Source organism: Pteropus medius, unplaced genomic scaffold (assembly GCF_902729225.1).
Source record: "Pteropus medius unplaced genomic scaffold, Ma_sr-lr_union100, whole genome shotgun sequence".
Classification (NCBI taxonomy): domain Eukaryota; kingdom Metazoa; phylum Chordata; class Mammalia; order Chiroptera; family Pteropodidae; genus Pteropus; species Pteropus medius.
In genome coordinates, this window is record NW_024342473.1 from 634,251 (window position 1) to 661,750 (window position 27,500).

At 35.2% G+C, this 27,500-nt stretch overlaps 1 protein-coding gene and 1 long non-coding RNA gene across 4 annotated transcripts in view; one reads left to right on the top strand and one right to left on the bottom strand.

The window, feature by feature from the left end:
* Nucleotides 1-949: 949 nt before the first annotated feature.
* LOC120604377 (uncharacterized) lies at nt 950-14,298 on the bottom strand. The gene is made up of 3 exons (XR_005653321.1): nt 14,159-14,298; nt 7,695-7,741; nt 950-1,107 (listed from the first exon to the last, which is right to left on the bottom strand). It is a non-coding gene; the product is annotated as an uncharacterized LOC120604377 (long non-coding RNA).
* Nucleotides 14,299-14,375: 77 nt separating this feature from the next.
* The window catches only part of PRKCI (protein kinase C iota), a 65,453-nt gene continuing 52,328 nt past the window's right edge, over nt 14,376-27,500 (top strand). Inside the window, exons 1-2 of one of the 3 annotated variants that reach the window (XM_039865016.1) lie at nt 14,578-14,712; nt 24,230-24,274. Coding sequence is in view for 2 of the 3 variants with exons in the window: in XM_039865015.1 (XP_039720949.1) it covers nt 14,612-14,712 (101 nt within the window). In the remaining variant the exon portion in view is untranslated. Of the gene's footprint in view, nt 14,713-24,229; nt 24,275-27,500 lie in introns of all 3 variants that reach the window. The other 2 variants (XM_039865015.1, XM_039865017.1) reach the window with 2 other exon arrangements.

Consider the following 27,500-nt stretch of genomic DNA (forward strand, 5'->3'; position numbering starts at 1 on the left):
CTCTCTGTCAATAAAACCACTAAGATGTCAAAATACCATAAAATATACTCCCCAAAACATATTTAATACATTTATTACTTTATTTAGGTATTATGAAAGTTTATTTTCTGGTTAAAATCTTTGGATGAAAGATAAAAATCATTATTACTATGTGGTATTTTAAATACACCATGTATTTATGCAAAGCACAGTACAATATGCATTGATTTCAGAATGATTTGTTATGATGATTTAATGTATATCTAGTTTTATTCAAATAATTTGTATGATATTGCCATATTTTGAGAAATGCTTTGGTTACTCATTTGAAGTAGTTTTATGGAAATAAAATATGTAACACCTGATAATTTTCTCTTACCCAATACCATACTACTTAATCTTAACCTACAATAAATGTCCTCTGTCTTAATATGATATATTTAAGAGCCAAGAAGCAATCTATTCTTTGTAACACGTATGGAATATTTTGTAGGTAATTAAATGTGTGTGTGTGTGTGTGTAATGTAATAGATGGAGTGTGTGTGTATGTGTGTGTGTGTGTGTGTGTGTGTGTGTGTGTGAATCTTTGTCTATTTCAATGCAGAAAGAGAGGTAGGGCTGAAAATATGGAGTTAAAACCTGAGTTTAAGCATTGGTTCTGTTCATTTCCTGCCGGTGCTCTTTGGCAATTCATGTAACCTCTCTGAACACCAAGTTTATCATCACGAAAGCAGGGATAACAGCAATCTTTACCAGATGGACTTTGGGGAGAAATCAATTAATCTAAATGTGATTGTATTTGTCGAAGTTTTATAACTGCAATGTACTATGTGCATGTGTTTACTTTTACATCAATATACTGCAGAGACATTGTTTTCAGAATAAGAATTCAGAAGGTTTTTTGTTTTCGTTGCAATTGTAGAAGTGTTAAAGTGCAAGACAGGCCAGCAGGTGGGGGGGACACTAAAAATTGATTCAGGAAAAGAATAATAATTCGTTGTCTATTTATTTAGTGAAATTTTGGGTTTAAGGGTACTTCCCATCAATGAACTTCAAAGAGCTTTGAAATGTTTATTTCTTTTCATAATATTTGAAGTCAGTTGGGTTAAAGTTGTCGTCATTTGCTCTCTGAAAGGAAAATAAATACGCAGCAAGTTACATAACCTGCTTAAGTCAAAATTGGAACAAAGGCTTTCAGTTTCGCCAAATAGTACTCAGACTGGAAATTGCCCTGCTCCCCATAACAAGTACTTTCTTTTTCCTGGACTCATCTAAGGTTTGGTTTTATCAAAATACTTGCTGATGTAAGCAATTAAAATTTAGAAAATCTGTCATCAAAGGATTATTAGCAACTCATTATCAGCAAATAGGCCACATCAAGTGCCTCTAAGATACAGGCCTTAGGTTACACTTAATGAAGTTAAGAATCTGAATCCTCTCCTGAGGTACCAGAGTTACCATTTTTATCTATTCTGGGCCATCCTTTCTTCTGCTTTCATTTAAAGAACAAATATCCCCACATTCCTCTTCTCCCTAAAACTTTACTGATTTAGGACTAAATCCAAAGCTTCTTCCTTGGCTTATGAGGTCCTTATTTTCTGACCCTAAAACATCTTCTTCTGCTTCCAACTGCCTTTATATTGAAGCCTCTTTGAATTTCTCATCATTCAGACACAAGCTTGGCCTTTTCACGGCTCTGCCTTTACACTCAACATTAACTCCACTTAAAATGGCAAAAAGAAGAGATTGCAGGGAGAAAAAGAAGATACATTTGTTGAATACTTATTGAGTGTTCTACAAATAATATCTTATCTAAGAAATAGTAATAAGATATCTAAGATATTATATGTACAGCAGACCCATGAAGAGGTATTATTACTAACCATTTTGATGATGAAGATAATTATTTTAGTGGTATTAAGTAATCTGTCCAAGGTCACAGAGCTAGTAAGTAGCAGGACTAGCTTTGAGACCAAAGTCCAACTCCAAAATACATGTTCTGGCCTGTTTCATCTTCAGAATCTCTCTACCCACTGTTGTCACCTGGCATTATTCTTCAGATTCTGCTCAACAGAATCTTCCCTCAGCATTCACAGCCTCTCCCAGATGGAGTTAGCTGCTCCCATAAACCCCTGTTTATACTCCTCTAATAGTACATACCAGGTATTTGTTTTTAATTGAGGTATAACTCACATAATATAAAATTCATCAGTGTATATTCACAATGTTGTGTAACTGTCATTACTAATTCCAGAACATTTTCATCACTCCAAAAGAACCTCCATGACCATTAAGCAATCAATTCCTATTTCCCCTTCCCTGCAATTCCAGCAACCACTAATTTGCTTCCTGTCTCTATGGATTTGCCTAATCTGGACAGTTCACACAAGTGGAATCACACAACACATGGCATTTCGTGTCTGGTTTCTTTTACTTAGCTTAATACTTTCAAGGTTCATCCACACTGTAATATGTTTCAGTACTTCACTCCTTTTTATAGATAAATACTATTCCATTTTGTGGATATACCGCATTTTGTTTATCCATTCTTCAGTTAATGAACATTTGGTTTGATTTCACTTTTTAGCTATTACAGATAATGCTTCTATAAACATTCATGTACTAGTTTTTGTGTAGACATATGTTTTTAATTCTCTTGGTTATATAACCAGAGTGGAATTGTTGGGTCATATGGTAACCTGATGTTCAACATCTTGAAGAACTGTCAAACTGTTTTCCAATGCAGCTGCATCACTTTCTATTCCCACCAGCAACATATGAGAGTTCCAATTTCTGCACGTCTTTGCCAACACTAATTATTACCCTTTTTAAAAAAATTATTATAGTCGACCTACAGGTGTGAAGTGGTATGTCACTGTAATTTTCAGTTGCATTTCTCTAATGACTAATAATGAATATTTTTCATGGTTTTTCTTTGGCCATTTGTATGTCTTCTTTGGACAAATATGTATTCAAAGCCTTTGCCCACAAAGAGAAATTGAGTTATTTGTCTTTTTATTGTTTAGTTCTAAAAGTTACTTATATATCTGAATACTAGTCTCTTATCAGAGATATGATTTGCAAATGTATTCTCCCATTCTGTGGAATGACTTTTCACTTTTTGATGCTATCCTTTGAAATACCAGCGTTTTTAATTTTGATGAAGTTCAATTTATTTATTTATTTTTATTTATGCTTTTGATGTCAATATAAGAAACTATTGCCTAATGCAAAGCCACAAAGATTTCCTCCTATGTCTTCTAAGAGTTTTATAATTTTAGCTCTCACATTCAGGTCTTTGATCCATTTTGAGCTAATTTTTGTAAATGGTTTACATAGGGATCAATTTTATTCCTTTATATGTGGATATCTAATTGTTCTAGCATCACTTTTTAAAACAAAAACGAAGACAAAACTATCATTTCCCCAATTGAATTATCTTGGGCCCTATCACGTGTTTTTAAATAAATGCTGACACATATTTGCTACTGTGAGCTCATTGAGGGCAAGTTTTTTTGAATTCCTACTTCCATGTCTATCACGGACTATGATATAGTAAATCTTCAACAAACATGTTCAATGAATGAAAAGCTGATTGCAGATTCCTAGTGTTAACCAACAAATGCCAAGTGCCATAGTCTTGGCTAGGTGTTGAGAAGTTTTACACATAAAGCTCAAGTCTAGTGAATTTTTCAAATGAAACATTTGCAAGGGGTCCTAGAATCCTGCACTCCTAGACTGGAATGAGTCTCTGAGATCATAGACCTCCTCCTTTGCCAGTAAGGAAAAGCAGAACTTAGAAGGCTAAATAGCAGCCTGAGGCCTATCTCATGTAAATTTGCCAGGGGTGGTCTCTTTGAACTTATATTCTGACTGTTACAAGCTAACAAAGAATTTTTTCAGTTAGTTTTTAATAAAGTCCTTTCCAGATGGAAGACAATGCTTCTGTTTCATACCACACTTATCTTCTGAGATAACTGCTTATCAGAGATTTAAAAAAATTTTTCTCCCATCCTAGCTGTACATAATTACTCCTTTCTGTGATTTTTTAATAGATCTTACTCACTCTTCCACAAAATTAGCACTCTGTTTTGTACTGCCTATTGTTATGGATTGTTATATAATCTTGAATTGTTATTTATCACGGGTTTAAGAGTGGCTTCCTAAATAGACTACTCAAGTAGACACAGGGGGAAAAGTTAGTTTTTACACTTTATTGTATCTACTGGACATGGAGCAGATGTTTCTTGATATTATTTGTGTTTTTAGATTTTTTTTTTCATTTTTTAAAATAAGAAGCTGTTAGGCCTAAGTTTCATTCTGTTTCCCCTAAGACAACTTGCTCTTATGTTCCTCTACTTGCTTTCCTAGAGGAATAGAAAAACTGGAGACCTAATAATAGGTATATGTATGTATATAATTATTATAATATATATGTATATACATAATATATATAATATATAGGTATATATGTAATATATACACATATGTAGTATATGTAATATGTATAACATATATACACAAATGTATTACTATGTATATATTTATATATGTACATATATATATTTAAATATTCCTTAATATTACTATAAGAAGTTTTCAAATTCTATTAAAAAGATAAAAGAATTTGGCAAAATTCCCCCAAGAATTTAGTAAATTAAACTAACTCTCAAGAGAACTCCGAGTTATAGTTTTGAATTACTGAGTCAGGAAATAGAGAAAGCCATCCTGTTTCTCTTATCTTAAGCTTTCTTTCTAGTTATGAGGTGGAGGAAGGAGATAGAATAATCTAGCCTCGTACTGAACAGTGCCTATAGAACATAACCAGAATCTTTGCAAGTGTTTATCTGAGTTAAAATATAAAATTAAGACTAAATAAAAGGTTGCTGAATGAGAAAGAATGAGTATGTCATAACATAATACTTAGTACACACTGTTATGCCTCTATGGGAATACAATGAGTCTGTTAATTTACTGTGATAAGAACAAATTATGTGTGGGCTAAAGTGATTCTCTAATAACAATGAATACAGACATCATTTTAGCATGGGGTTAGATCATGGAAAACTAAAAACAAAAAACAAAACTAAGGATTTTGTAAAGTTAATTTTTTTTCTCATCTGCTAGAAATCACTTAGTCCGTTTCAAATTCACAGCATTTTAAAATTATGCTAAAGAATAAAAAACATTGAAACAATAATAAAATCATTATCATTTCACTTCTCTGGACTTCATTCATAAAATGAGTCCTAGTCTTTATGCTCCTCAAATTACAATCAGTGGATCAGCAACATCAGCATCATGTGAAAGTTGATTTGAAATGCAGAATCTGGGTCCCATCCTAGACTTTTTAAATCAGAATGTTCATTTTCACAAAATCCCCACTTAATTTGTATGCATGTTAAAGTGTGAGAGAACTGGTCTAGATGATATAAAGTAACTTCCAGCTAGTAAATTCTACCATCCCACGATTCTAGTTGAAAGGTTGCAAGTTAGGGAAAATGAGACACTTTCTTAGGAGTTGTGCTTGACTTGAGTAAACAGATTGCTCAGCAAGTTGAACTAACCTTCAGGTCACAGCTTTAACAAGGCAAAGAGAAAATAAAGAGTTGCTCAGCTTTCTTCCTATCACACTAAGATTAATTTTAGTATTTAAGTGGACATAAAACAATGTAAAACTATTTAAATATTAATAATAGTTTAAACTTTGTTGGATACCTACAATTTTCTAAGTGTCAAAAAGAACTTAAAAGGTAAGATTCCTACTCTTGAGGCATCTAATGAATATGGTAGCTTTGTTTTAAAAGTCTCAGTTTCTGGAAATCATTGTTGATTTATTTATAGGCTGATTTGTAATTTGTCATTAACCAGAATAGGAAGGCATACCAAGCCAATAAAATATCTCGTGTTTAAGTCACAGGGTAATAAGCACGATGTGTGGAGTGCTGTTCTCATTGAGATTGTGCCAGTGATTAAGGAGCTAGACATCAATATAGACTGCGAGCTCTGCTTTTTCTCCTGATATCTCTGTGGCCCCTATTTGGGTCAAGGTCAGCACAAATTCCATACAAAAATATTTGAGTCCAATAAGAAGTAGGTGGAGGGGGTGAAGAAATGAGCTAGCCCTCATGTCGGGGGAGAAGGGCTGGCAAACTTATGGGGGAGGGGAATTCATTCCAGAGGCTATGAGAGAGAACTAGATCACAGAAGGAGACCAATGTTAGGGTGGGTGATCTGCTAGAGCAGGGAAAATTTATTACGTAAGGTTTACATTTTCAATTGAATATACCATTCTCAAGAGCAAATTTTCCATTTCAAATTGAAGGGTAGTTTACATATAGTTGATTGTTATTGGTGACACAATATTTGGTGTGTGAACGTCCTTTAACAATGAATGATACTTCTAAATGAAGTTTCTATATTTTGTTGGAGGCTCTTTCAACATCATTTTACCAGCCAACTTTGTGTCTTTCAGTTTAGCCAGACATAAGTGGGGCCTTCTGGTTTCCAAAGAAGAGGGGTTAGTACTCAGCAGCTGCTGCAATTATTGTCATTTACTGGCACATTTGCATTTTGTTCTCTTTATTAGTATATGTCCTGACTTTCTATTTGGATTGTAACTCTTTTGAAAAGAAAGAGAGAGCATAGTGCTTGGCATCAATTAACCCCATAGGAGTTAATTGTGTTGAGGTTTCTTAGACTTCTTTAACTATTCAGTGACTTTCATTAAGTAAATGAAATGACTTTCACTAAGTAAATTTATAAATAAATTTTATAATTTATTTTATTGCTGACTCTTTTGCTTAAAGGAACTATCCACTGATGGTTAATTAAAACAAACCTCTTCTTTCATGTGTGTGTGTGTGTGTTGTTTTGTTTTTTTGTATTAACAATGTGTTATTTTACATTTTAGTTCAGTCTCAGGAAATCCTCATCAAGTAAAGCAAATGCTTACCCTTTTTCTTATAAATAAGAGGAATGAAGCAAAGCGGTATTGTTCAATGTCAACAGACATTGAGAACTTATTATGTGCTAGGTGCAGGGAACACAGAGAAAAAACAAATTATAGTCTCAACCTTATGAAAGTGCCAGCAAGAAAATAAACTATGATACTGGGCAATACATGCTGTAATTAATATATAAGCAGAGTGTAGAGTAGGAGTGCAGAAGAAGAGGAAACATGAAGAGAATGGGTACCTAACAGCCAGGGGAGCAGAGGTGAGTTTGTAAATGGTTCCTAGAGGAGAGTGGAAGTTGGTCAGGAGTGGTGGGGACTGCGTTAGGGAGGGCATTTCAGTCTAGGCAGAGGGTACTATATATACAAAGACAGGTATATGTGTCATTGGCATCAATGAATGAGCTTTTTTTCTTTGATTATCAGGGAACCTATGACATGAATTTTAAAGTTATTTTAATTTCAAAGTGAAGACATTTTGTTTCAAAGGCAAAATAAATATAAATATAACAGGCCTAAGCTGTTATATTGCCTGTTGTGTGGAAGAGAGATTGGGGAACTATAATGGAAATAAGTTTATGTGGATGGAGCAAAGGGCGCACCCAGATAACTTGAAGATAAAGTTGGCCTGATGTCAATGGGGCAGCGAGAGGGCATAAGAGAAAGAAGGAGGAAAGGGAAGTCTTGGGGGTATTGTTTGCTATCCATGCTGACTCAGCAAGGTTAATTAACAGGATAAAAACTAAATTCTCTTACTCACCTCAGCTGTCAGGGCTCTCATCAGGAGTTTGGGTCGTGTCTTCTGCTCTTGAAGGTTAACTGAAACAATTAATGTGATATTAGGACATGATTACACAGGATCTGGGGCTACTATTTATTATCTCTTTCACCTTTCTCTAAGTAGGTTATTTTCTTGGTTCCACGTTGGGACCAGCAATCTGATGACGACAGAATGAAAGAAATATTGGCCAAAAATATTTTAAATCCCTTAAGCTTGTAGATTTGAGCATTAATTATTTTTTTCCTATTAAAGTTATTGCAGTGAGCCAAAGGCAAGTATAATTCAGCCCAGGGCCCAGTCTTTATCTCCAAAGGTCACAAATTCCCTCCAAATGATCAGGACTTGCACTTTAAACATTTTTCTTTCCTTTAAATGACATTATCACATGCTCAGTGTAATCACTGAAGAATTTTAGGTTAAGAGCAGCAGTCTTATCCAAAGTTGAGGCTATTAATAAGTACCATTTTAAGTACAACAGGAAGAAAATGGGCTGTGGGAGGCTTGTTCGCAGTGTCTACCATTGACTTCCCATTTTATAGCATTTAGTTCTCAGTTGAGAAACAGGCATGAAAGATCCAGTAGCAGAATTTATTAGATGATGTAAAGAACAAGGCAAACAAATGTTCATATTTGGTCCTTGCTGCAGGGCTCGGTAGTGATGCTAATTAAGACTGAACATAAAGGTCTGTCTATTCCGATTAGTCATTTTCTTGTTGGAGCAGCCCAATCTCTAGAAAGAAAGCCAATTTTTCCTAAAGATATGATTAATGTGATGCCAGATTCCTTTTAAACACTTTTATAGACTCCTGTTTTTTTTAAACCAGAGATGGCTCAATATTTTCTAGTATTTTGTTACTAAAAATAACATAATTTCCATGCCTTGATCATTCTATATGCATGACTGTGCCTTATATCTATTTTAATTGCATCATACTGACTTCAAAAATTAATATCAGAGCACTTCCATGAGGAGTTCCCTGTATACTCTCTCCTTAATGAAACAACCATAACTGGTGAAAATTATAAATTGAAAAAATGACCATTGGCTCAGACTGTGAAGCAATTTATGCCCAGGGCATTGTCAAAAACACTGAGGCAATCAGTTGCCAAATAGTGGAAGCTAACAATTAGGACTGATATTAATAAAGGCAAAATAGCCAAAACTTAATAGGGAAATGAGTGAAAGAGACTGTCAAAGAGAACCTGACTAAAACTACACTGTCATTCCCCAGGGAAAGGAGAAGGAGTCAGGGTGACAGTGTGCATGCCAAAGCCACACCCGCTGAGGAGAGACATCAGGGGCTACACACTGTGGTGGAAATAGAATTTACTGAATTTGTCTAGCTGAGTCACTAAACAAATAAACAAGCAAACAACAACAATGACAAGCCCTAGAGCCAGTCTGGATCAATCTTCAGAGTTGCTACAATGGAAATGTATGGTCTGAGACCAAAAAGTGATGAGACATGTAAAGAAACAGGCAGGTGGGACCCATACACACAGAGACTGCCTTTTAGTGTTGGACTTAGAAGACAAAGACTTCAAAGCAGCTATTATAAATTATCTTCAAATAACGAAAGGAAATCATGCTTATGAGCATAGATTCAAAATTTCTCACCAAAATTTTAGCGAACTGAATCCAGCAATATATAAAAAGAAGTATATACCATAACCAAGTGATATTTTTCCCAGGAATGCAAGATTAGCTTACATTCAAAAATCAATTAATATAACATACCATATCAATAGAATAAAGTACAAACCACATGATTATCTCAATAGACACAGAAAAAGCACACACACAAAAAAACCCAACACCCTTTCATAATAAAAATAGTCAACAAACTAGGAATAGAATGAAACTTCCTCAATCTGATAAAAGATATCTATTAAAAAAAATCTAGAATAATCATCACATTTGATGGTGAAAAACTGAAAACTATCCATGTAAAATTGAAAATAAGACAAGAGTGTTCATTCACACTCTTCTCTTTATTCGACATAATGCTAAGGCAATCAGATAAGAAAAAGAAATAAAAGGCATCCAGATTGGAAAGATAGATGTAAATCGGTCCGTATTCTAAAATGGCATAATCTTGTACATAGGAAATTCTAAGGAATCCACCAAAACACTATTAAAACTAATTAATGATTCAGCAAGCTTGTAAGATACAAGATATACGCAAAATTAATTGTATTTCTATACACTAGCAATGAATAATTAAAAATGAAGTTAAGAAGGGAATGTAAATTGGTGCAGCCACTATAGAAAACAGTATGGAGGTCCTCAAAAAATCAAAAATAAAACTATCATATGATTTAGCCATCCCACTTCTGGGTATTTATCCAAAGAAAACATGAACACTCACTCAAAAAGATATCTGCACCCCCATGTTCATTTTAGCATTATTTATAACAGCCAAGACATGGAAACAACTTGAATATCCATCAATGGATGAATGGATTAGAAAAAAATGTGATACACACACACACACCCCAAAACCTTATTCATCCATAAAAAAGAAAAATATCCTGCCATTTGTGACAATGTGAATATGTCTTGAGGGTTTTATACTAAGTGAATACCAAAAGACAAATACTGTATGATCGCATTTATATATGAAATCTAAAATTTAAAAAAATAAAAATACAACCTGAACTTATAGATACAGAGAGCAGATTGGTTGTTGCCAGAGGTAACAGGAAGGGGAAGGGAAGAAATGAGTGAAGGTGGTCAAAAGGTATAAACATCCAAATATAAAATAAACAACTCCTGGAGATGTAAGGTATAGCATGGTGATTATAGTTGATACTGTATTATACATTTAAAAGTGGTTAAGAAAATAAATCTTAAAGTGCTCATTTCAAGAAAAAAACCTGTAACTATGTGGTGATGGATGTTAACTAGACTTATTGTGATCATTTTGCAAAATTTACATATATGGAATCATTTTGTATACCTGAAACTAATATAAAATTATATGTCTTTTATATCTCAATTAAAAGAAAGAAAGAAAGAAAGGAAGGAGGGAAGGAAGGAAGGAAGGAAGGAAGGAAGGAAGGAAGGAAGGAAGGAAGGAAAGATTCTGATGCTCAAGATGCCACCCTGAGGTTCTGTTTCAATTGGTCTGGGATGCCCCCCATACCACCATCAAAATAGTTTGTAAAAGCTCCTCAGGTGATTCACGTGTGTAGCCAGAGCTAAAAGCCACTGGTGTCAGAACCATTTTCTGTACTTCTAGGCTAAATCAAATTCTAAAACCTCACGAATTAACACACTTTCAAGTAATTATTTCTCAAACAGTTCAGGATTCCAGGCATATAAAATGCTCACTTAGAATGCTAGAATAAAAAGAGAAAAAAAAAATGAAATTAAGAAAACTCATTTATAATAGCATCAAAAAAATAAAATACTTAGAAATAAATTTAACAAAAGAATGCAAAACTTATACTACGGAAACTATGAAGCATTGTTGAAAAAATTAAAGATCTAAATAAATAGAAAAGACATTGTGTGTTCATGATTAGAAGGCTATGTATACTATTGATATGACCATATTCCACACACTGCTCTACAGTTTCAACAATATCCCTATCAAAATCCCAATTGGCTATTTTGAGGAAATGACAAATTGATCCTAAAATTTATATGGAAATATAAAGAACCCAGAACAGTTAAAACAATGTTGAAAAAAGCAAAGCTGTAAGACTCATATTTTCCTGTTTTAAGAGTTACTACAAAACTACAATAATGAAAACTGTGATTTTTGCATAAGGATAGATATATACAGATCAATGGAATAGAATCAGGAGCTCAATTTTGGTCGATTGATTTTTGACAAGGGTGCGAGACAATTACATGGGGCAAGAATAGGCTTTTCAACAAACGATGCTGGGACAACTAAATATCCATATGCAAAGAAATAAATTTGGATCACTTACTTATATTACACACAAAAATTAACTCAGTTTGGATCATAGACCTAAACATTAGACTATAAAACTGTTAGAAAAAAATAGTTGTAAATCTTCATGACCTTGGGTTAGGCAAAGCCTTCTTGGACATGACACTGAAAGCATAAGCAACAACAACAAAATAGATACATTTGACTTCATCAAAATCAAAAACTTTTGTGCTGCAAATACCACCAAGAAACAAAACAAAAACAAAAACAAAAACAACAACGATGCACAGAATAGGAGAAAATATTTGCAATCATCTAATAAGGGATTTTTCCCCCCAGAATATATAAAGAACTCTTACAACTCAATAAAAAGAGACAGATCACCCAATTTCAAAATGGCCAAAGGATTTAAATAGACATTTCTCCAAAGGAAATACACAAATGGACAATAAAAACATGAAAAGATGATCAACATCATTAGTCAATAGGTAAATGTGAATCAAAACCATAATGAGCTACTACTGTCACAGCCACTAAGATGATTGTAACAAAGAATACAGTCAATAATAAGTGCTAGCAAGGATGTAAAGAAATTGGAACCCTCACACAAGGCTAGTCCAAATGTAAAATGGTATCGCCATTTTGGAAAAGAGTTTGGCATTCCCTTAAGATGTTAAACATAGAGTCATTATATGACTCAGCAATTCTTCTCTTAGGTATATACCCAATAGAATTAAAAACATATCTCACACAAAAACTTATACATGAATGTTCATAGCATCATTAATGTGAAACCTATACAGTAAAACATTATTCAGCACATATGGGAATGCAGAACTGATAGGCTATGACATGGATGAACTTTGAAAACATTAAGCTCAATATAAGGAGCCAGATATAAAAAGCCATATGTATGATTTCATTTATATGAAATGTCCAGAATAGGAAAATCCCTAGAGACAGAAAATACACTAGTGGTTGCCAGAGGCTAAGAATGGGGAGTTACTGCTAATGCATGTGCAGTTTCTTTTTGGAGGAATAAAATTGTTCTGGTATTAGACAGTTGTCATGATTGCATAACTTTGTGAATGTACTAAAAACTACTGAATTGTACACTTTCAATGAATGAATTACATGGTATGTGAATTATATCTCAATAATGCTGTTAAAAAATTAAGGCCATGCTTTCTGATAATCACAACTAAAAGCTTCCATCATTCAGAAAAGGAAAACTTATTTATATGATGGGATTGATGTAAATTATCAATATTTATAGATTCTTCTTGATGACGAAGTAAGCAATAAACCTCTTCTGAGAAAATGGTTACCTTCAAGCATGCCGAGGCCAATGATAAAGGATTTTTCAAACTGCTAAGGAATAAGAACCCAAAATAAAAAGGTTTTCATGCCTTACCTTTCTAAAGTCTCACTTCCCATATAGCATAAATCTCCTTTTCTATAGCATTATATAATCTTTCAAATTCTTCACAAGTATACCAAATTTTCCATTAATGCGATTAAATTTTCATAATCTCACTTTACAAATAGCTTATATTCCATAGCTAACTGATTCATATTTAACATGCTGATGCAGGTCCCCAATTGCCAAAAATCCGGATACCAAGTATTTCAATGGGATTTTTATTAAGAGCATATAATCCAAGTTTGTAGCAGTTGAAGAACATCATACTAGGCTGTTATAAATAACTCTGATGAGTCGATCTCTCAGCCCTATTTTATCATAGTAAAAAGAAGTTTAGAAGTTATTTCTATGATTAATCTAACCCGTTTAGCATGGGTTGGTACCATGGCTGATGAAGGGACTGGATTTGTGCTACCTCTAATTGCAGTATGTGACAGAGCCAGGACCAGTGGAACGTCAGGGCCTATTGTACAAGGACGGATTCTTTAAACCCATGGTTAGCCAGTGTTAACAGAAAAAAAAAAAAAAAATGCTGTTTGATGGATTGGATAAATATTCACCGTGCACCTGATCCAGGCAATGGCGATAAACTAGAGCGTAGATATGGGGGCCACAAAAGAAGAAAAGTCAAAGTCAGTCTTCCATCGTATCTTCTAGTTGAGTTTCCTCCTTTATTACATTCATTATTATATGTTCTATAAAATAGGCTGTGCTAAGCAGGTAACTGAATTCTTGTTCCGTATAATTGAGATGATTGATGCAATTGGAAGGGAAAATTTATCAGAGAACAAAGTCTAGATCGTGACGAAGCCCAGTGACCTGAGATACCGAAGCTGGATTCAGGATTTCCACGCGGACGGACGGCTCCAGGGGAGCGTGCAGGAGACAGATTGTCAGCGAGAGGGCGGGGCGCTCTACACGTAAGGAACCTCAAGTCCCAGAATGCCCCAGGGACTCCAAATCCCAGAAACCTGCACTACAAAACTACCCGAATCCCAAATCGCAGACCGCGGACGCGACCAAGTTAAGAAACTGGGTGAGATGCCGCAGCACTTGTCCCCTACCATTTTCCCTATAGGGAGAGGGCTATTTTACAGAACTATAGTTACACGAACCTTCGCATTCTCTCAATCACAGCTTCCATGACAAGCCCTCTGCAAGCGTATTTGTTGTGATGATCAGCGTCTTCCATTCACTCTCCCCCTTTTTCTTGCCCTCTGTAAGAATGGTGCAGCCGGGCATTAGGGCTTGAGTTGGATCAGTGGTTGTGTCCCCCCTCCCCCGGAATGTGGGCCTTTGGAGCCAACGAGGTGGGAGGAACCCAGGCAGGGAGGCGTGCTGGGCCCAGGCGGCGGTAGAGGCGGCGGCGGCGGTGGGTGGTGGGAGGAGTCGTGCGGTTCCGGCTGCCGGGGCGAGGCGACCCTTAGGTCCGCGCCGCGAGCGGGGAGAACAGGTAGGGGAGCGGACATCCGCAGCTCCGGGAGAGGCTCGGGCAGCCGAATCCCGCACCGCGCCCGGCGCGCCCCCGGCACCCGCGGCCTCTGGCGTTGAGGCGGGGGAGTAAGGAGATGCCGACCCAGAGGGACAGCACTACCATGTCTCACCCGATCGCAGGCGGCGGCAGCGGGGACCATTCGCACCAGGTCCGGGTGAAAGCTTACTACCGCGGGTGAGTGTCCTGGAATAGAGGGGTAGGAGGAAAGGGAAGGGAAAAGACCAGCTCGTTTTGGGCTGGAGGAGGAGAGGGTGAGAGGCTAGAGATGTTGTGGTAAGTTGGTCTGGGAGGGAGACCCTGAGGACTCGGGATGGAGACCGAGGGGTCGGGGGAGGAGCATGGAGCGCTCCCAGGGTGTGCAGAACTCCCGGGGGTAGCGCGGCTGAGGGTCCAGAGTAGGGTCCGAGAGAGGAGCTTTAGAATAGAGTAGATCCACCTGGTGGGTTCGAGATACTCTCCTCCTAAGAAATTTACAAGGGTTTACGTCATTAAGTCTAGATATATTTGGAGTTCAGAGTTGATTTCAAGTGATGCCTCAGTTAACTAAGTTTGCTATGGGTTTAAAAGACAGGACTGCTTCAGTTTGCTGGCCTTTTTGATTTCCAGCAGGCCTAAAGCCTCTGGTTCTCCAAGTCAGGTTTATTTTCATCGCCTACGAGTTAACGAAGTGCATCTCAACATGATCAGGCTGCCAGTAAATTAGACAGTTATTATTCAAGAGTAAAGTTGGTGCGTTTTCAGGATGTGCATTAGATACTTAGTCTCGCCAAGATTAGGTTGTGCATGTGCAAATTAAAATATTGCGAACGCTTCTTTCTCATTGTTGCTTCAAGGATTGTCCGATAGGGTGAGGTATTGCAAGGTGAGAAGAGGACGAGCCTAGGCACAGCTTGAAAATCTGTGATTCTTACTCGTATTATTACCTAAGTTATAACTCCTTTGATTACCGGAAATAATCCAGTTCTGAGATCGTTGTATTAAATCATATTCTGTAATCAGTGATCTGAAGTGTCCACCTTCCCTTGAATTAAGTTGTGGTTTGAAATTTCTTTGAGATAATTATGTTAGGCACATTAGAAAGCTGAAATGTTATTATGAGCATAAAGGTTTGAAACTAAGGGTTAACAGAAAACCCAGCCGTTTGGCTTGTCCTACGGCTTGTCCAAGCAGAAGTAAATTGCTGTTAAAAAAAAAAAAACCTCAAGCACTAGGAGGTTGAAACTGCAATGCATACTTTAACATTCCTGAGAGGATCAGTGAAGATAGCAAACTTTAAAAATGCCTTTCGTTTTGATTTCAAAGAAAATATAAGCCCCTTAATGTCTTATTGATCTGATGTAAGGACATGCTAGTTCAGTTTGTGTGCTGCCATGAAGCCCCTGACCTCTGTGTATTATTAGCATGACTGTATTCAGGAGTAGTTTACAGGAGTTATTTTGGACAGTATCAGTGTTTTTGCTTAAATTTATCAAGGAGGTCTTAGTTTTAAAACAGTATCAAGAAGTGTGTGTAGGTTTCCTGAAAGTTTGTAGTTGTCACAGAGCTGTTTTGACTTGAGAATGGTCAGCTATGAACGTTGCACTGTGGGAAAAAAGCTTTGCTCCCTTTACCTTACTTTTAATTTGATAGATGAGATATTTCACTTTAGAATGTGTTCCATTTTATAATGTCAACAGTCCATGAGTTGACAGAGATTGAAAAACAATACGTATTTTTTTTAAGGTGTTCATTATTGACAGTTTAAAAACTAGATTTAAAAAATGCATATACACTCATAGTAAGAAAGTACAAATTGTATAGAGTTATAAAATAAAAAGTTTCCCCAGCTCATCCTCCCAACCTCCAGAGGTAACTACTGTTTACAGTTTATTTTTGGTTCTCCTGGAAGTTGCCTTTTTTGCTTTAAAAGTTATACTTCCGTTTTGTGATTTATCAGCTTTAGATAGTATCTATTGATACTCTAAGATGAGAAATTGGGTGCACACTACCTTTTTTTCTTTTCCTGGTGCCTCTCGATTTTTGATAAACTGTTATTTTTGGTTCAACAGTTTACTTTTGTAACTTTAAATAATATACATTCTATTTTTAATTGTGAGGCACTCATCATAAATTCTTGACTTATTAAATTTAGATAGTTTCCAATGATTCCAACTATGAAAGACGAAGAATCTAGCGCTTCTTTCTTTTTTCCCCATTTTTATTAGTTTGACAAATGTAAATAGGCCTAATTGGTAAATTTAAATCATTGTGAGTTTCTCCTTTGCAAAGAGATCAAAGTTGCTATATTTTAGAAATGCTTTATCATATATCTTAGTTTATTGCTCCAATTATTGAAAAAAAGAGACAGAATAAGGATATATAACCTGTTTAGTGCTTGACTAAAAGTTCTCCCAAGACATTCAAGTTAACATTTTCTAGCACCTATGAATTTTTGCTAAGGAATGAAACAACCCTTTGCTCTTTAGTGCTTTTAATTTAATATAAGCTTTCTAATAGTGCTTTCATTACAAGACTCATTTAAAGACAACATCGGTACTCTAAATTGTACCAGTTTCTGTCTTCTGAAATGAGATCTGTTAAGATTATATGTTTATTAACAATAGTCTAAACTGATGGTTATGATATCACAGTCAGCTGCTCATTACTACAGATGAAGCTAAAATGAGTCACCAGTGAGGATAGTTAATAAACAGGTCGGCTAACTAGAACACCTACCTGATTTTAAAATAGAAAATCCTTCCTCTATCAAGAAATATAAGGACAATCTGCACTGGGAAAAGTTTTTTCTTCAGATCTTCTGAATGGCCATTATCAGAGAGTTTTCCCCTATTCCCTTTTAACAATATTTCTTTCCAGTGAATGTTGAACCTTAGAATAGCAGCATCTTTTAGTGAATAAATTGCCCTTTCCTTTCAAAGACGTGTATAGTGTTATAATTATGTTAAATTTGCTTTTAGTGTAAATGTGATGTCTCTCTAGATATAGCAGACATTTAATTAGATTTTTTTTCTAGTTTTGAAGCAGGAGATTAATAGCACTGAGAATTTGGTTTTATTGAAGACCCCCTAAGAGTACCTGTCTCACAGCCTGTACTCCTCTTTGCTCACCACGGTAGCTTGTCAGTGAGTGGCCTTCCTTCTTAAATCATTACCTAGTGGTGTTAGTTTGGAGGAAGAGAAACAGGTTTTGTTGATTAGTGATAGATTGCCATTGTATGTGATTATCCTTTTTTAAAATTATTTGATATTTTGGAATAAAATTTAACAAGAAAATGTGTTGACTACTCTTTTCTTTACATTATAAGTGTATGGGAAACTGCAAAAAGCTTGTAAAAAATGCTTTTTAAACCACTGCTGTTAAGCAGTTATGATAATGGAGAGGATTCTTTGTTTGCACATCTACAAATAAAACAATCGTTAACTTGTACATTTGGAATGTATAGCTGGTTCAGTGAAGAAATGGGCAGGATTTTTTTTTCACTCTTAACAAGTCTTGACAAGACTTGTTTTTAAAAGTATTGCAAAATAATTTTAGTGATATTCTTTAGTAATGGTTCTGAGTAAATAAAAATAATATATTGAATTGAGGTTGGGGAAATGTTAGTTATTGGTCCTGGAGCTTCTGGCGTGGCACCTAACTATAGGGTAACTGATCCATAGTTTCACCAGAGAGAAAGGACATGGTGGCCTGGTGCCAACAATCAAAACCAAAACAACTCTCAGAAATTTGAATTAGATATCATGGAGATAAGTTGCTTGTTAGCAGCGAGGACTGAAGCTGAGAGTTGAGGGAGAGGCTAGTGAGGCTGGGACCAACCATGTGCAAATTGAAGGTCTGAGGAAGCAGAGGAGACAGAAGCAGTGCTCTACAGAAAAATTCTCCCTAGAGGTCCATAATAGCTTTCTAATACAACTCTCAGCCTTCTTTTTAAGATAACTCGAATGTTTGTTTTTTTTTTTATGGTTGAAATGAGCCTAATTAAAACATGAATTTTTAAAACTCCAGTCTTGCTTAGGATTTCACATTTTACTTAAGTGTGTTTAAATCCAGTTTAATAAATGTTGTTGAACACCTACTGTAAACCAGGCACCCAGTACTAGGTGGGCACAGAGGATGTAGAGGTGGATAATACAAGGCTCTGCCCTCATGGAACTAAGAGACCTGTAGGAGGAAAGACATAGAAGAGTTAATAGGTGTGCGTGCATGCATGTGCTTGTGTGTGTGTTTGTGTAAGGTACTTGCAGGATGGATATTGAGGAGGAGTTTGAGGTGAGGGAAGCCTTCCTAGAGGACAAAATATTGGAGGCTTTTAAAAGATAAATAGGTTTGCCCTATGGATGGTGATGTTGGGTGGGGCACTGTCATTCCAGGCATTGCACAACTGCATGATATGTTTGAGGAATTAAGATCATTTTAGTTGGTAGTCCCATATGCATGCCTTATTAGGACACAAAGTGTGAAGTGGAAACTGATGAGAAGGCTAGTATGAAGGTTCGCAGGCACTAATTCGTGAAGCCTCTTGAATATCCTATACTTTGTGCTTCAGACTTTTTCTCAATGCTGAAGGTTTTAAGAAAGAGAGATGCATAATTAGATTTTCATTGTAGGATGAACACTCTTGGAACCAGTATGGGAGATAAATTGGCAATGGATAAGACTAATTTGGAAGCTTTGGAAGTAGTCCAGGTGAGAGTTTCTGAGGGGATGGAAAAGAGGATATGGATTCAGTGGCGATTTTAGGTGGTAAAATCAATATGGATTAGAGACTGATTGCTTATAGGAAAGGGGGTGGGTTCTGACAACTCGTAGTTTCTTATTTGAGAGAGGCTAGGGACTGTAGAAGGAAGGTATTTGTGGAATGGGCAATTCTGAATTTTGAGCTCAAGGTGCTTTGGGAGCATCCAGGTGGAAATGTCCAGAATTAATTGAACAGTCATTGTGTTCTGGCTCTATGTCCCAAGCACTGTGCATGACGGCTAACCTGTACAGGCATGTGAATGATAGAAACCAAAATGCCACTAGCGGCCTAATATAGATCACAAAGGCAAGGCACTAAAACATTTTAAATACAGAAATATATAAAGTAGAAGGTTCCCCCTGTCGCCTCCACTTCCTAGGGGGTAGCCACTGTTAATAGTTTGGGATATACATCATATCTATAAGGATAGATATGTATACACATAGACACACCCATTTATTTTTCCAATAAACAGGTTCATACACAAGTTTCTGCAACTTGATTTTTTTCATTCATGGTCATCTTTCCATGTCAGGATAGATGATAGATAGAGATAGAGCAATCTGCCTTTTTCTTTATAATTGTTACATAGTATACTACAGTATCCTTACACGATAATTTATTCAATCCTTTTTTCTCATTGATGAATATTTAAAGTTGCTTTCATTAAATCACTATTTCAAATCACGCTGAAGGAACTTTCTTGTTTTTAACATACATTCTTGCAAACATGGTCAAAGATATGCCTGTTTTAAAACTTGGCAATTGTCCTCCAAAAACTTAAGAATTTACATTCCCAACAACTGTATGGATGAAGCATTTCCTTTTGCTCTCATTTCATATTATCGGTTTTTTAAATTTTGCCAGTAAGATTGGCAAAAAATACTAACTCTTTTTACAAGTATCTTTTTATATATTATTGATCATTTGTATTTTTCCTGTGGGTTGTCTTTTTATGTCTGTTGCCCATTTTTTCTCTTGGATTTTTTTTTTTTTTTATTAATTTCTTTGAAGGGACATTGACATTTTGCTTGTTAAAAAAGTTGCCAGCAGTTCTCTAACCTGTTGCTTGTCTGGAGTTGCTCATTTTTATTAATCAAATCTGTCCTTTTCTTTATGGCTTCTGGGTTTGCTTTCTTTGGTAGATGTGTTTCTCATCTAAAACTATTCTATTTTTTCTTCTATTAATTATGCAGTTTTTAAAGTGATCCTCTTTTCAATAAATCTGGTATTTGGAGATTTAGTTATTTGTGGTGTACTGATACAACTTAATTTTTTTGAAAATGTACTTGACTAATACTAATATTGAGTAGGTTGCTCTGGCAGTTTAAGTTGAACTGGCCACATTGTTCTGATAATTTCTCAGTTAATTGTCTTATAGGTAGATGATGTCATCTGTAGATAAAGATTTTGCCTCTTCTTTTCTATATAGCTCATTCATTTTTCTTAACCATTTGGCTAGGTTTTCCAGACAGTGTTGAATTTTAGCAGTGATCGATTATTTAATGAAATATCAATAGTTAGAAAAATTTGATAAATCATCTTCAAAGATATCCAGTCTCCTTTCTTCCTTTGAAGTACGTTAAAAATCATAGAAACTTTTTTTTTCCCCTTAGAATCTTGTAATGTACCCACATGTTCCAAGAACTGTGATAAGTGTTTGGCATTTGTTTTTATTTAATCTTCACAAAAATATTCAAAGGTAGACATCATTATCTCTATTTTATGGATGATAACATTGAGCCTTAGTAAGCCACAATACAAAGCTGAGTCCTACCCTTTAGGGAATTTTCTGTTTTCCTTTTTACTATATCAAAGAGGCTTTTTAAAATTACTTTTTTGTGTTATTGTCATAGTCATATTTCAGTTATTCTTTTTGAGTCACCTTTCTATCTCCTTGATTATTAAGAAATAGAAGTTTCTTTATGACTTCTGTAATTAACAGTTAATTTGAAGGGTAATACTTTGAGAATGTATGAATATTCTATTCCTCCAAAACTTCTTACCCAGTGATTTTACCATTTATAGGTAATCCTGCCTAAATCTGTTATATTGGTGATTACAAATAAAACTTTTTCTGATTACATTTAATTGAGGAGAAAAGCTTATATTGAGATAACAGAAGGGCTGACTGTGATTCTTTTCCAGGTATATTCTGAAAGCAATTAGTCCTAAGGAAAAATGTTTGATTCCATTTTTTGGAACATAGTAACATTATGAATGCTTAAAGCAGTTTGTCTTCTGAAGCTCAATAACAAGATTAAAAATGCTTTTTTTTCTTTTTTAAAAATTCAGCTAAAACTGTGTCTAAATTTGTCATTTTGGAAATCTTTGTGTTGAAGCAGACTCTATTCTTTCGAAGACCAGTGGTAAGATAATTTACACTAACACCGAAGTTAAAACCAGAAAAAAAATATCTTTCGTACATAATTCGTTTTATACCTTTAAAATGTAATATCTTTATTTTGAAACTCATTTTTAGTTCGGGTACTATAAGGATCTTGTGATTGTGGAGTGTATGATGCTTTCCCAATTACTTAGAGAAGTGTTTATATAAAACTCCCTTAAATATTTTAGTTCCTGGAACCTAAGGAGTGGCAGTTGATAAAGCATGACTCCTTCATTGAGTCTCTTTAGGAAGTATGTACTTAAGTTTTTTAAAGATTACACAGATGTTTTAAAAATATTTGTATCTTTCGATAAATATTTTTTAGCTCTTGAAAAATAAGATTTCTGAAAAATCCCCATTGTTTATAGACAAGCTTACATGCGTGTTAATTTTAACTCCATGTGGACCTTGATAAGGAAGTCATAATTCGAGGATGTCTGATCATACCAATTTCTTTCCCCTTGCATTCAAAAGTGATAACGCCACACCTATTCTTTGCCAGAGAAAGTCTGCGGGAGCCTTTCCTTCTTTTCTGATTTCATTCTAAAATATGTTACTCGAAACCCTTACCCCCTCACACTAGTAAATCTGAGGGTATTTTGAAAGAAAAATTGCTTTAAGGTAAGCAGGTTCTCCTTTAATATCATTAGAAAAATAAAAGGTTTTCTGTTTTTATTTTTTAAATAAAAATTTAAAATGTTTAAAACAATTTTTTTATAGAAGTTATTCAAAATTTGTTTTATATTTTATTTATATTTATTAGAAAGTAAATTTTATCATACTTTTACATGGTAGAAAAGGTAATAATTTATACCATTCAGAAGGGTCTAAGTACAAAATACATCTTTTCATCTCTAGTCTTGCCCCAATCCCCAGTTCCACCACCCAGTGTTAACTACTTTAAAATTTTATTTTGTTTTATTATAGCTGTCGACCAATATAAAAGATGAGAAATTTAGCACTTCTTCATTGCCTCCTTCCTGACAGTACAAAGCTTAAATAATACAACTCCTATTTTTCTTTTTTATTTATCATGTGGTAAAAAACAACAACAACTATTAAATTTACCTACCATCTTAACCATTTTAAGTAAAGTTCAGTAGTTAGTTAAGTATAGTTCAGTAGTTAACTGTATTCATATTGTTGTGCAACCAATCTCCAGAATTTTGCATTTGCAAAACTGAAACTCTTTACCTGTGGAACAACTCCTTATTTCTCCTCCCCCCAACACCTGGCAACTACTGTGCTACTTTCTGTTTCTATGAATTTGACCACTGTAGATACCTCACGTAAGTAGAATCATACAGTATCTGTCATTTTGTGACTGGTCTTTTTCACTTAGCATCATGTCTTCAAGGTTCAACCATGTTGTAGTACAGGCCAGATTTCCTTACTTTTTAATCCTTTGTGTTTATATATCACTTTTTGTTGATGGACACTTGGGTTGTTTCCACCTTTCAGCTATGGTGAATAATGCTGCCATGAACATGGGTGTCCACATATCTGTTGTAGTCTCTCTCTGCTTTCAGTTCTTCTGGATATATACCCAGAAGTGGAATTGCTGGATCATATGGAAATTCTGGTTTTACATTCTCACCACTTCTGCACAAGGCTCCTATTTCTCCACAACCTTGTCAACATTTGTTATTCTGTTTTTTGATAGTAGCCATCCTGATGGGTGTGAAGTGATATTTCTTATGGTTTTGATTTGCATTTCTCTAATTATTAGTGATGTTGACTATCTTTTCATAAGCTTGTTGTTCATTTGTATATCCTCTTTGGAGGAATGTTTGTTCACGTCCTTTGCCCATTTTTTATTCAGGTTATTTTGTTATTGTTCCCTGCTTTTATTTTTAAATTAGTAGTTTTAGATATTGACTCCCCACTAGGAAAGAAACATTTTTGATTTCACACTTCCTTTCACTTTCTCTATATCTTGATTTTTTCCTTTAGTAATTTTTACATTTTAAATGTTTATAACATTCTTTTCTTTAACTTGTAGATTTTCTTTAAAGTGATTTTAAAAAGCATTTACAATGAACGCTTATGTAAGTATTATACACTTGAGCCAAGCAGTGTGATTAGATGCTTAGAGAAAGAAAATTAATCTTGTGTCCATAAAATTTCTCTTTTTAAAGGGTCCTCTTAACTTTTTTTGTTTGGGGCCAGTATGTTTTCTGGGTCAATTTTATCTCATTTGTTTTCAGTCATCTAGGACTTTCTTTTATTTTATGATCTGCTGCTGGTGCCTTTTTTGTTTTTTAAGGCTTTGATAATTTGTCATTTCAGTGGGCCCTTAGGATGAAAGGTTGTAGATGTGTGTTCCCCCTACCGTATTAAACAGAAGCATCTGTGTGTTGTTTTTAGAAGTTTGGATTATCTTTATCTCTCTAATGAGGTTTTACTTCTATTTAAAGTGTTATATGAATACATAATGTTTTAAAAATTTATTAAGCATATAGAGTGGCTATATGCTAGGCACTATTCTAAATATTATAAATATCAATTCACTTAATCCATTAAATCCTTATAATACCATATGAGATATTATTTCTATTTTATAGATGAGGAAATTGAGCCACACAAAAGTAACTCCTGTTACATAGCTGGTAAGTGATAGAGCTTGGATTCAAACTCAAGCATCCTATCTTTAACTTTCATGGTCTTAACCATTATACTGTGGCTACATCTTATATGCCATTCCTCATGCTTTCGTTAGAGTCTAACATGTGACACCTCCCTTGACTTAACATATATTAACAGAATGTCTACTCTGGACCAGACGGTGCTGCAGCTATTGGTGATACAGCCATGAGCAAAACAAAGTGCCTCCTCTCATGGATTTTATACTTATTTGGGGGAGACAGACTATAAAATATGTATAATTTATATATGCTAACAATGTATTTTCTCTGAAGAAAAGAAAAATTAGCTTCATGTACTAAAGTAGGGTAATTTAGTCTCCAAAACAAGGATTACGTTTTTCATTAGCCAGTCTCTTAAAAGTGAGATTGACTGTTTATATTCATTATGTTTTTGTCAAAAATTATCATCCGATAATAGCTATGCATTGAATGGATACTGCTGTGGAAAGTGATTTCTCAGATTAGCATGTAGGAGGTTTATTCAGGAGTGCTCTTGAGACTCAGCTGTGAAGGGAAGAGAAAGGAAGAAATCATGCTTAGGTCGGAAAAAAATCAAGACGCCCTAAAGTTTCAGCAGAAACCTCAGTGGACCCTCCAGGGAGTTCTGAAGTTGAGTTGACACTTCAGAGCTTTCTGGAGTCACATCTAGGACTTTTATTACCCCCACATCTAATCAGTTATTGCTTGTGGGCTGCTCTAGGAAGGGTATGTGACCATACTGAGGAGTCAGATCTCTGAAAGAGGCTGACAGCTGGGGATTGTTTACTGGTAACACTCTCAGCGGTTGATGTAATAAATGTTCCATTGCTAATGGGGACTGCTGGGGGTGGTGGGGTAGAGAGGGGGAAGGTCCAATCATAACATCCACCCAAGAATCGTTAGGAGATTTGGATTTGAATTCATAGTCTCTTTCCTAACTGAGACTCTGGCAAATATTCCAGAGTTAAAAGTGTTTTGCTTTTTAAATCTGTAAAATAGGTTTGTATGTCTCATTTGATGGTTATTTTGAGGATTATATAAGGTAAAGTTTGGAACTTAATGGAACATACTAAGTATTTTATAAATGTTTATAGGCAAAGGAAACAAACAGTGACATTTCTTTGTCAAAAGTGTTTTTTCTGGAAGATTGGTTTCTCCTATAAAATCTACATTCAGTTAAATATTTGAGTCCCAGTTATATTAATAGTTATATGCATATGCTAAAAAGTCAAAGAATTTTTGTTTTCCAGTGTATAACTTAGTTGAAGATGTGTTATCAGTATATAATTAGTTAAATAACAAAAGATGGAACAGAAGATACTTGTTGAACAGTTTTAGAAGTAGAGGACATTGGGCTTGTGTGGTTGAAAAAGTTTTAATGGAAGTTGATGTTAAAGTACCTGTTGAAGATTGATTCCCACCTCCATCCATAAACTGAGTCTTAAACAGAGGAAATGTTGGGATTAAAACTTGGATCATCAAGGTCTTATGTGTTGGAGTTGTGAGCAAACCAGATAGATGTCTGCAGGAGAGTATTTGTATTGGGAATGGTGGGATCAAGTTGAGAATAAAGATTAGAACCAGATTATCAGGAGTTTTAAATAGCACACAGAGAGCTGGAATTACAGATTTAGGAGACCCCCTACATAGTGATAATAGTTAAAACACTGAATGTGAATTAGGTTTCAGAGAGAAAGAGTGTGAGACAGAGGCAGAGAAAGAGTTATGAGACCTGGTGTAAAGAATGTCTTGTGATTGAAGACAAAAAGAGAATTAAGTGTTCAGAATAGTAGAAAGAGCCAGGGAAACATACTATTATGAAAGCCAAGCAAGAAGGTTCTAAGAGCTAGGAGCAGAAATATCTATGAGATGCTTAGGAAGAGAATGATTATCAAGAAAAAGCCATTCAATTTCTATGCTTGGCTCTCTGCTTACCTTTAATAGCCCCTAAGACTGCACGTGTAACTTTTTTTGCAGATGACTAAAAATTTTAATTTATTTCCTGCTCTATGTTCCAACTAACCCATGTTTGTTCATAGTTCCTAACTCGGTATAATTTCCTTCCTTCAACAAATATTTATCCTGTACCCATTGCGTGCTAGGCACTGCATTGGCCACTAGGAATAAAATGAACAAAACAAAATCTCCACTTTCACCAAGTTTACATTCTAGCAAGGATAGGTGGTCTACTAGAAACATAGGTTTGTCTTTCTGGTAGTAGAACAGGTAGGTCAGAGAGGTAGCCAGGGCCGGTACACAGGGCCTTGTAGACTGCTAGGGACTTGGGATTTTACTCTGCTTGAGAGACAAAAGACATTTGAAAAGTTTAAAATGGGAAAGTCGTAAATTGCGTTGATTTTGTAAAACCCTTAGAACAGAGTCTGACACATACAGATCATTATATAAATTAGTCATTCATTTGACTTATCTTTGGAAGGATGACTGTGGCTGGCTACTGTGTGATTAGATCATAGGGAGTCTTCTTATAGCTCCTTGGAGGAAACCCCAGGCTTCTGCTCTAAAACATTTTGTTGAAATTTTAAATTTTATAGTGAATAAATAGCTAGCTGCTAGTTGGACTTGTTTAAATACTGTTGCTTACACATTTATGTCTAGTCTTATGTTTTTTGGGTATGAATCATATTTAAAACCAATTTTGGCAAATGGGAATTATTTTGGAAAAGGGTAAAAATTAAGGTGTGAAATCTAAAAACAATTCCGTACAAAGTGGTTGACATTCTGATGGATGGCTAATCTGTGGAAGTTAAGGCTGAGGAAGAAGACATGACAGATCTTTGTCAAATTATTAAAGGGCCATTTCTTGGACAAAAGGTAGACTTTTAGATGAGGGGAGATCTGGAAGTAATGATTGGAACAGTTTTCCATTAAATATGAGGCAGAGCTTATCAATAATATTGATATTCATTGGAAGAGTGCAGTGCCTTACAAAAGAGTGATCTTCTGAGAACTAATATTAAAGCAAAGATGGGACTACCTACCATCTCTTAGAGGAATTAGGGTGGATTTCTTGAGTGAGAGAGATTAAATTAAGGTGTCTCAGAAATTCACTAGTTTTTAAAGCATTACTTAATACCGATATTTTATTTTTTACTTTATAGTGATAGTTTACTGGAAGAAACAGTTGATGCACACACAGAATAGCTGAAGTCCATCATATTGTCAGGCGTTCGGTAATGTGTAGAGTGTTATT